Below are 11,083 nucleotides of genomic sequence, written 5' to 3'. Positions count from 1 at the left end.
CGTGGTTCTGTATCACGGGTGCTAGGTGCTTCAGGACTTTTTTCCAGATGTATTTGAAAGTCTGTTAAGCAGTTGTCAGTCTTTCATGTCTTCCAGTTTGTTTAATGGTTTTAATGTGCATGCTAATAGAGACACTGTTGGTTCATTGTCTTATGGCAGGGGCCAAGAGAATCGCTATGTGGGGTTTGGAAACACGGTAAACCCTCCAAAAAAAGAGGATGACTTCCTGAATAATGCTATGTCTTCATTGTACTTGGTAAGGAGTTGCTTGACTCTTTCTGTTACCTGAATTACTGTTTTCTTCTATTTTATGCCCTGTTATGGGAGAATATAAACAGAGAAGAGAAACTTAGAGAGTGAGGAAGATACTGGTGGATTTTAGAAGGTGAAATGAAGGGAGAACCTTAAGCAAAACTTAGGAATGGTGTCTGGTATCAGTTCATAGAAATAAGGAATTGAGGCTGTAGCAGTGGCTTAAGAGCTAATACTCAGCAGGGCTTGGAGGAAAAACCAAACAAAACCGTAATTACCTGTTGGGAATAGCAGTTTGTCTGGTAATGCTCTAAATGGATGAACCACGTTAGGCATGTTCAGTGGAAGAAAACCAAAATGTGTGTGTACATGGTGCCAGGAGCCCTGAGCAGCGACGAAAACATTTGAAATACTTGTGACAGGGTGCGAAGAGAGAACAGCATATGGTTGAACAGTTGTCGTGATTGAAGTGGAGACAGTGAAAGACGCATTGTTGAAGGCAAGCGGGAATAAAGTCAGAGGCAGTCAGGGCCATATTGGTGCTTTGATAGGCTGCAGGGTAACAGTGCTGAACAGTGTCAGGGAGTTGGAGTCACTGAAATATGATAAGGTTTTCTACCAGGGTTAGTGGCCAGCCGTTTCTGTAGAGCCTCACTGGTCTAGCACACCAGCTTCCACTGGTTGTGTTTTTTTAATATAGTAATTTCACTAGAACATAATAGAAGGCGACGGTGCCTGAGCCTTTGAACGGTGTTCCAGGTGATCTGGAACCTGGTCTGCTGAATATCTTCTAGGTGTGTCCTAGAGAGTTCAGACCAGAATCCACATCTGTAATGTGCTGCGGTTGTGCTGGGACAGCAAAGGGGAGGTGACGCTGTGGCGTCCAAGGTTCTGTCCTTTGAGTACATGATCTCGCTGAAACAAGATTAAAATGCCCTCTTGTGACCACCGAGACGAACTGCAGAGCAACTGGAGGTCTGCTGTGATGAGATGGGACATTGGTGTGCACAGTCGTCCACTTTTCCCTCCACTGGGTGTGATTGTTGTCCCCACGCGTGCTACATTGCTGCATCTATGTTATTTTCTGCTGTTACATACCAGAAGGAAGGTCTTCTGTGGAATTCACACTGGCTATGCTGTCCAATTCATTCTGTAAAGATAGAATTGCAGTTTAGGTTTTTCTTGAGCCCCTTGAGACTCTGCTTCACGTACGATGAGACACATCACTTTGTCTTTCTTGTGTGGTTATCTCGGTGTTCAGCAGAGGACGAGAAGGGTGGGTAATGCAGAGGCTTCAAAAGGATAGGAAAAAATAGTGTTTGGTTTCTAAAGATGAAATTTGCTGGAGACAAACAGGTCGAAGCTTTATTACGAAACAGCAGATTGCTGAATGGGCGTTTTATGAATTGCTGCCTCCTGTTTTTGAGCACCAGTTCTTCGCTCTTCAGACACATTTTATCTCCTCGTTGATTTTGCTTTCTATCCCATGCTTACTTGAAGAGCCAATCTCTGTTTACTAGGGTTTTTAATGTCTCTTTCTGTTCTCTTGTGGAACAGAAGAGGAGGGTTTTTTTTTTCCATCTACCCTTTTTTGGTAGAATCACATCTGAAGCACCTGGGTTTGTTCAAATTGCAGCTGTTTTGACACAAATAATGGAAGTTTGTTGCTACATTACACTTCTTGTTCTTACTAGTGAGTAGATCTTACAACTACAGGACAAGCTGTACTGGAGAACATTTTGACTTAATTTATCACGTAATACCAAACACTTGGTTATTCACTAATATTAATTACACAGAGCTTATGATGTTCTCACTTTCTTTAAAGGGATGGAGCAGTTTTACGACTGGAGCGAGCAAAATTGCCTCAGCTGCTAAAGAGGGTGTAAGTAAACAAAAAAATATGCTGTATTTCAGCATACTTCTTGTAAACTCAGGGATTCTGTTAGTATTCTAATAGTGACATATCTTTAAAGTATTCCCAAGATGAACCAAATTCTGCTCTTTGTGTGTCTTTGCCCATGGCGTATAAAATGAACACCGATAAAAAATGATTGCAGATCTCTGCTGTGACTGTTTCTCATGTTTCTGGAAAGAACTCAACAACAATTTGTGTTATAAAGCAGAAATTTTGGTTTATGCCAAGTAAGGCCAAATCGCATTCTTCAGCAGCAATTTAATACCAAGATAAAACTGCTGATGGTTTTGTGTTTTTTCCTTCTGTTGATTTCTCTCTATCGACAGCATCTTTGTTGGTTTGAATAGAAATCTGCTTGGACAGAGGTTGTGCCCAGAGGGACGCTTTGGGAAGCACTGAGGCATGATCTTCACGCTCTGCATGCTCTACAAATTCGCGGGCTTAGGTGACAATTCAACTAACTAAATCCAGAGGAAATAAGAATTTATGACATTTTACATAGATGGTGTTGGAAAGAGACTAAATATTTTTCTGAATATGAAGCTTTACAACTTTTCTCAGGTTTGCTTAGTATTATTCCAAACTTTTATGAGTGTAACAATTATCTCTTACTTTGGGTGACATGTGAGAAAAAAATATTGATAACGCATCCTCATTGGCCCACCAAGGTGTGGTCTGTACTGGAGCCTCTTTCTTCCTTCCCCCTGTTGTAAGCTGAGAAGGACCAGTGCCATCCCGGGGCAATCTGGAGTGCCGGAGGTGGTGATATGGGTATTAGCTGTTCACTGTGAAATTCTGGCAAAGGTCCATTCGTCCTGGGGAGGATCATGCAGCAGTTCTAAGGGTGTGTGTTTAAACATCAAAGATTTTATCCCTAATGAACTGGAATGTATTTGCTTCTTTTCACAGGCTACCAGGTTTGGATCTCAAGCAAGTCAAAAGGTGATTATAGATTGAGCTCTCTCTTAACTCTGTCATTGGCTTAAAGTGTCTTGTATTTGCTTGCACCAGTTGATTTAGAGTTGACTATCAACAGACCAGTATGATTTTCCTTTGAAGCATGCAGTAATTTTTAGCTTTTATTTCAGTGGGAATTGCAATCAACTGCAGTGCTCCAGTTGAGCAAGAAATACAGAGTGATACTCTGCTGGGTATAACTGTCGGGGGTATTGGAGAGGCAGTAGAGTGAAATGCTTAAATTCCTGCTTGCAAACTTAAAATACCCTGATTTTATTTGTGTGAACCGTAAATGTAGTCTACGTTGAAGTAGTTTCCTTGGTGATATAATGCAGCCCAAATTTAGCATCTATTTGATGTAGTACGTTGTTTAAAAGTACATTTGATGTGCAGTGACTAAACATATTCACTGTTTGACTTGTCAGTAGATGTTAAAGTTGGAAAAAGTTCACGCTGCTTAACTTAACTGAAAAAAAAGTGCTGCCAACTTTTCGCTAAAAGCTGCTTCTACCTTCCTTGCTCTTTCTCTTTTGCTGTCTGGGTAAAGTTTTGGGGCTACAAGCAGCAGCCAGAGCCGGTAACGCCCTCACATATCTTCTTGTGCATGGACTCTTGTCACTGTTGGTGCTGAACATGTGCATTTGCTCTTGAGCTGTCTTGTCTTATTTTGCCTGAAGTCTAATCTGTTTAGAACAATGTTGTGTGTCTCATATGGTAATGTCTCAAACCTATTCAAAAGAGCTTAAACTGGGTGGAATCTCTGAGCTCTGCACTCAGACATGCTGTACCTTGGTCCGTGCTCTTCATGCACACAGATGACCTCAGGCTTTGCGTTTGCGTGTCGGATCCAGGAGAGCAGCGTGCTGAGAACACCCGGGGCTACTGTGCGAAGGCAGACTCTTAACTTTGCCCTGTTAGTGTAGTAGTGGTGGTCAGGATGCTGTCCTAAATTCAATGATAGCAAAGATGAAGGGATTCAGATGGAAACACAGTTGTACCCAAATCTTCCCTTTCTGAATTTATGAAATGACGTGGTTGAGTAAATGGGGTAATTTAAGAATTCTTCCCAATTCTAACTTCTGAACTGGTGAGGAGTGGAAGTAATGGAGATGATGGTGGTTGGGTAGAGGGGAGATCCTCGTAGCGCTGTGGCAAAGGGAAAGGCTTCATAGACCCCGGGGAATCCATGGCGGAAAGATGCTGAAGGTGCTCCATCCCCAGGGAGAACATGAATGAAGGTCACAACCCTTAGAAAGTGAAACTTCATTAGTCTCTACTAATGTTTGGAAATAACATGTGTCTCACCAGCAAATTGGCCCTTTTGGATTGATTTGGCTAATTCAGAAGGCAATCAGTATTATTCAGTGATTCTGAAGAAGAGTTTAGATCAATCAGTGGCTTGTTGTGGGAGTATGGAAAGGAAAGATTTCAAATGAGAGCTTTGACCCTGTCAGTACTGGCTTAGGAAGGTACTTCAGTGGCTAACGCTGTGGCTTACCTTTTTGTAAGATGCCTCTGAAGTGCAGTATCCTTACGGATCATGTTCTGGGTTGCAGCAGATTTCTGAAGTTCATTATTTCCTCTCCCTGCAAACCTGGAGCTGTAAAAAAAAAAAAAAAAAAATTAGAGCGTATCAGAAGTAGTCTGGGCAGCAGTTTTTTTAAGTTCATTATTTCCTCCCCCTGCAAACCTGGAGCTGTAAAAAAAAAAAAAAAAAGACAAAAATCTTCTGTCACAGCTTTGCCTCTTGTGTATTGCTTAGAAACAGCTGGGCTGTTTATTAATAGATGACAATCACAGTGCTACACGACAGAAGAATTGGCAGAACATTGGCCAAAAAGGTCTAATTCTACAAGTAATTCCAGTAGTGAGGAAAAATTAGGGTGAATGAGGCCAGTTCCTCGAATATTCAGCTGCAGGTGTTAGCAAGGGGCCCATCTTCTAGGCTGGTGCAGGTCGAGCCATTGCTTCTGCTTCCAGTGCAGAGTCAGGCTTGGACTCTGGGTGTCTCCAACAACCTGTTGCCATGTGCATCCATTTTTCATTGATTTTCTGTTAATGTTCCCTGCAGCACTGTTTTATGTGTGCTTCTCTGCTCATTCTGCTTGTACCAATCAGAGCTTCAAGTGGTTTTGGAGATTCTGCTGAGAAATTAGCCTGCAGAAGGTGTTGGCTGTGCTTTTTGTTGGTGTTTTTTAAAAAAAAAAAAAACAAATCAGGAAAATATAACTGACTTTGTTTTTGTTTTGCTTTTAAATAGGCATCAGAGTTAGGTCAGACATTAAATGAAAATGTTCTCAAACCTGCACAGGAAAAGGTAACTTTGGAACTAGTCAATTATTTGCAGAACATGGTTATGCTGACCCAGGGAGCGATTCTTTCCTCCTGCTACACCTGCCCAGCTTCTCAGGGCGTCGTCCTGTTTTTCCATGTACCAAGACAGCAGCAAAGGGGAAACATCAAGTCAAAGCTCGTGTGTTACCAAAGCTTTGGTTAATGAGGGTAATTTAGCCCCCACCATTCTTTCCTATGTCCACGAGTTGTTATGTTCTTCCCTATTAGATACTCTTCTATAACTTTCATGCTTTCAATAATGGAAGATGGGTCAAGATGAAAATCTACCCTAAGTGGGTGTAAAAATCAGTTATTAAAAAACCCAAACCTGTTAGTATTAGCTTTGAGTGTTAAGTTCATGGTGTTCTACCCATCTCCTGCCAGCACTAACTACTTTAATTCAGCTCAGCATCGCGGAGCCACTGTAATTGGATTAATTCATCTGCTGCCTCATTGGGGGCAGTAGAATCTGGGTGTCATTTAACATAAATGGGGACAGTTTATCAAGAGAAGTAACATGTACTTGCATCCTTTATGTGGTGTTAATTCAGAATTCTCTGGCGGGTGGTTAAAGCCAGTTTCACACGTGTTCATGCGCAGTGTGGTCTGAAGTAGCATTTCGGTGGCAGTTCTAGCTACTGTCTTGTTTCTAGCTACTGTCTTGTTTCTAGGAAGCCAGTTTGAAGCAATTTTCATCCTCCCTTTACAATCATTAGTGACCAAACCCGTGCCCCAGCAGGTGGAGGAGAGCAGCTGTGGTGACCTGAGCAAGTGTAGATGGTCCCTCCCGGGGAGGTAAAAAAGGGCCTGGCAGCTCCTGAGTGACTGGTGATGCCCCAGTCAGAGACTGTCCCTGGTGTCAAGTGTTGCCTTCCTGTTTCATGCACTGTTACACCCTTCCCGTTCAGCACGTATTTGTTCTGTGCTTCTAGAGTTTTGGATCAGCTCCAAAACTCTGAAGAAGTCTTTTCAGAGCCTGTGGTGTTCTGTTTACCTATGTTCCGTTTCCCAGCCTAGATTAGGCTTGACCCAGCGAACTCATTTTGCTCACGTAAGAGCAGCGGTGCCACCACTTTGGGATATGGATTAACTTCCAATTTGGAAAGAATGGTTTAATTGCATTTACAGAATAATTTCTCTTGCACTACCTTTATTAATTCCACATGCTTCACAGAGCATTTCAAATCACAGGAGAAGACTCTTGATTGGTTTCCAATTCCCTAGAACTAAATAAGCATGTATGAAAGATAGGGAACAAAACAGATCGGAGAGGTTTTTAATCTCTCCAAACCTTTTTATAGAGTAAATTGTATTTATCAAACGTCATGTTTGCAGATTTTTTGGTGTTGGTGTTTTCATGCTTAGCCTTGGTGTAATGTCACCTTCCTCAATCTGTATGTGTATCAGTTGGGAATTCCTGCAAACTTCTGAGGTCACATTAGTGACCAAAGGGCTTTACATGTCATTCTCTTAACTTCGTTAGTGAAGACGTAAGTGTATTTTGATTCACTTTCAGTTTGGGGTGTTTTTAGACTTTTTGTTTTTAGCTGTTAAGCACAAGTAAACTTGGCTTAAGGTTTCCGAAATACTTTATTTTATGACTAATTACCAATACTTCGATTCACGTAGGTGAAAGAGGGGAAAATATTTGAGGAAGTCACCGTGGGGGTCTCACAGCTGGCCAGCAAGGTATGCTCTGGCCCGCCTGCCTTCAGGAGGCCAAACAATAAGCCAGTCTCCATATTCTTGTGGAGAGTTTTTCAGTGAAACAAACCCACAACACAGCTTTAGCCTCTGCTCCTGTGAATACAGAGCTTTGGACGGGCGATTTTCAGCACACAGTGCTTCTGTAGGAGTGTGAAAAAGCCCTACGGGATGATGTGGTCCTCATCATGGTGTCATCGAGGGCACCTGTGGAGTTGTAAAACAGTCAGCGTCCCAAACGCCCGAAGAAAATATGGAGAAAATACTGGAGAATATGGAGACAGCTTGTGTTAGACTGGTATCGTTAAACTCACTAATGTTCTGTACGTTCTTTCCCTGCCTTCTGCTGTCGTTGCTTGGTAATGTGGTAAGTGTCTTCTACACCTGCTAAGTACAGGAGTTCTGCACAGTCGATAACCTGGATGGTGTTACCTGGGGGGGGTCTCTCTTCCTGGCACCGCTCTGGAAGCTCTGTTGTGTACTGGCTTAGTGCCTTCAGTGTTGGGAACAGTTCAATAAAATTAGTGTTGTTACCTGTTTAGAGCCTGACAGCTTTAAATCTGAATTCTGGGATTCATCCTCCATATCTGTGACTTAGTAAGTTCTGTGGGGGTTGCTTGAGAATTTGTGTTTCTAATCCAGCATTAGTACGTTATGATAACCCCCAAGGGGTTCTCCTGGCAGTCATGTTTGTTCTAGACCTCTTGGCCTGTTTTACACGGGCAGTGAAACACTGCTACTGAAACGGGCTGAGAGTATGTTTGTAGAACAGTAGAAATATAAATACTAACTACATAAATCGTGTGATGCCATCAGCGCTGTCGTTTTATGTTCAGTTTGTATTAAGTTTATATTTTATGTAAGGAGTAATTCCAGCCTTTCTGCCAAGGCAGTCTAGGAGAGAATTCAAAAGCTGTTACTGATGATGGGTGAAAAAGCTCAGCTTGACCTACTTCTCACGTCTTCCAGCAGCATGATGCTGTCAAGTGGGTATTCTTTACATCAAGTGGAGGTTCTTTACATCAACCATGTAACTGCCCATCAGAAATATTAATAAGTTGTGAGTGAAATGTTCTGGTGAACTCTGTTCTCTCTATCTGAACAAGTTGGGGAGTGCGATGTGGCTTTTGCTGGTGGACGTGGAAGAGGTCTTGGTTCAGTCCAAGTGAATGGAGTGTCTTCTTTCTCTCCAGGTTCAGGGAGTTGGAAGTAAGGGATGGCGAGATGTCACCACTTTTTTTTCTGGCAAACCAGATGATAATTCTGAAAGGTATTTTTTGTTGTTATTTTCTGTCTCTTTAAAACACATAATTTTATCTCCTGTATGTTCTCTGCAGTATAATAGTAGCAGGTGATTTTTAAATAGGAAGATATGACCCTGTCTTTACTAGTCGTCCTCCTGTATGCAGTCCAGGAGGAATTCAATCTAACTATTTGTTTATGAGAGTTGATAGACTGAGAACCAAGTAGTGCACAGCACCTTGGGTCTAAAATGATTCCAAATGCATCTCCCTTTGCCCTGAGCCTGGTAGAACTTAAGGCTGTTAAAAAAACCCATGTGAATTAGAACATAAGTGTATCCCATTCAGAGCAATATATTTACTTCTTCTGTCTCTATCCTCAGCTTTTAAGCACAGGGCAGTAGCTTTATAGTTTGCTTTGTGGTAATTTATTTTTATTGTTATGTTTGTCATAACTAATTTATTTCTACCGTCTGTTTTTTTTTTTTTTTTTTTTTTTTTTTTTCCCCCCCCCTTAAAAAACCAACTGAGAGGGCCAGGCCCCAACATTTTTTTTTTTTGAACAACATTTTTTTTTCCCCGTGTTTTTTTTTTTTTTTTTTTTTTTTTTTTTTCCCCCCCCTCATAAAAGACCAGCTGAGAGAGACAGCTACCAGAACAGTGGAGGGGAGGGCTACCAGAACAACGCTGTAGATCAAAGCTTCTGGGAGACCTTTGGCAACTCAGATCCACCAAAAGCTCATAAATCTCCAAGCAGTGAGAGCTGGACCTATGTGGACAATTCCACAGAGAAGAAGAGCTCCGATAGCTGGGACGTGTGGGGCTCAGGAACAGTCTCCAACAACAAGAACAGTAACAGCGACAGTTGGGAAAATTGGGAGACCAACTGGGAAAACACAGGAGGGGAGAACAAGACCAAAAAACCTCCTAAGGCAACAAAAAAGGCGTCTTCAGCTGATGATGGGTGGGATAACCAGAACTGGTAGAACTCTGTTAACCCTGTTTTGCACAGCTAGGAAGGGGAGGCTGTGCTGGCTGAGCGCGGGGAGGAAGTTTTACACGCAACTGGAGTGTCGTGGTTGACCTTACCCATCTGTTACTTTGTGCTTCCCATTCATCCTCCTTTCTTCTCCCTGGTTTAGGGAATACAAGTAGCATCTGAATCTTTTCATCCATAAAGGCGGCTCTCCCCGTTTTAAGGATAGTGATAACTATACACTCCTTGCACTAGTGAAGCTGGGTGCAGTGACTTTAACATGACTGTTCAAAGGAAAAAAACCAGTGCAAGCACACACTTCCCTGGCATAGCCCTGCATGTGTAGGTTGATAGGTGTTCATTTATCCCACCCTCATCTGATTGGAGGTGACCCGAGGTGTTTAATGCAAACAGAGGACAGGGGGTATCTTGAAAAAATGGCCATTAAATAAGGAAGCTGCAGCTGACTGGATCTGGTTCAAATGCCTTACGGATTGCTCGGACCGTATTAAGTCTGGCAATTCAAGATGGTCTTTAAGATACTTTTTATTGGAGCTTTGTTTTTAAACCTTAGGAGAGTTTTTTTTTCTTTTTGTTTTTTAAAACTTCCCTTCTCCCTTAGAATTAATAAGGAATCTAGAGCTAGATAATTATTTGTGTAATGTCATAGTTTGTACCTGAGCTGTCAAGGGAGACCTGGAGTGGGTCTACTTGCCCCCCTCGCTCGATGGGCGAAGAGTTTGCAGAGCACAGCTCTCCTGATCCCCTTCTATACCTACCTCCTTCCCCTGGTCTGACTATTTTATATAGTCTGGTTCTTATCCTTCCTTCTACCCATCTATCTTATCTCTCCTGATAAAAATGAGATCTTTCTGCTGCCTGTGGTCTTTCGGACATCTGTTCAGTAACTTGGCAGTGAAATGGCTTTATACAAAAGATTCCAGGAAGAAAAAACGGGTGGAAAATCTGAGAACATCGAGGCGAGAGGCTGGCAGCAAGCCCCTTTCACGATGAGATGTCTGGATTTAGTAGTGAAATTTAAATTAAGCAGATGTTTTCCCAATTAATCTTTAATCTGTTAAACTGTATCTCCATTTCTATCATGTATTTCTCCGCATTTTTTTCCTGGATCTTTGTAAAGAAATGCTAGTTTGGAAACTTTAGAAACTCCTCATCAGCATTAAGGAATGGAATAGAAAAGTCACTTTTGTCTCTGTTCGAACCCAACAAATTGCTTTGCATGACACAAACTTCTACAGAAAAACTGACTTCGACAAAGGTGTCTTACGTATCCCATTTTATTTTTGGAGCCTCAAAACAGTCAGCTCAGTTGAAAGCTTCAAATCAAGCTGTTACATACTCCGCTTTACTGCGGCATGGAGTTCTTTACTGTGCACCCTGTAAATCTTCATACCAACCTAAAAAGCCTTTTTCTTTTTAAAATGACTTAATTCAGGCAACCAACCAACCTAAGTTGTCTAGGTTACCTTAAATGCTTCATTTCTTTTTCTCTTCATGGAGGTTTTTGAGCTTACATGAATATCAAGAGGTTGTTAAAGGAAGGAAAATCATGAATCACCTCAAAAGTAGCAGGTTTTAAAAGTCTAAGTAGCTCCATTTATAGCCTGATCCTGTATTTCTATTGGTGGGATCTTTCAGACGATGAACAAAATATTTTTCTAGTCTGCTCTAGCCCTGCTC

General features: G+C 41.8%; 1 protein-coding gene across 1 annotated transcript in view; it reads left to right on the top strand.

Moving 5' to 3' along the window:
- The window catches only part of ARFGAP1 (ADP-ribosylation factor GTPase activating protein 1), a gene marked incomplete at its 5' end in the record, with an annotated part of 11,886 nt that extends 2,494 nt beyond the window's left edge, over positions 1-9,392 (top strand). The window contains 8 exons of the mRNA XM_010135829.1: positions 160-256; positions 2,081-2,137; positions 3,080-3,112; positions 3,675-3,704; positions 5,388-5,444; positions 7,091-7,150; positions 8,365-8,435; positions 9,038-9,392. Coding sequence (XP_010134131.1) covers positions 160-256; positions 2,081-2,137; positions 3,080-3,112; positions 3,675-3,704; positions 5,388-5,444; positions 7,091-7,150; positions 8,365-8,435; positions 9,038-9,392 — 760 coding nt within the window. The remainder of the gene's footprint in view (positions 1-159; positions 257-2,080; positions 2,138-3,079; positions 3,113-3,674; positions 3,705-5,387; positions 5,445-7,090; positions 7,151-8,364; positions 8,436-9,037) is intronic.
- Positions 9,393-11,083: the final 1,691 nt, after the last annotated feature.

The sequence above is a fragment of the Buceros rhinoceros genome, unplaced genomic scaffold (genome assembly GCF_000710305.1).
Source record: "Buceros rhinoceros silvestris isolate BGI_N320 unplaced genomic scaffold, ASM71030v1 scaffold300, whole genome shotgun sequence".
NCBI lineage: Eukaryota > Metazoa > Chordata > Aves > Bucerotiformes > Bucerotidae > Buceros > Buceros rhinoceros.
This window is presented reverse-complemented; position numbering and strand designations above follow the sequence as displayed.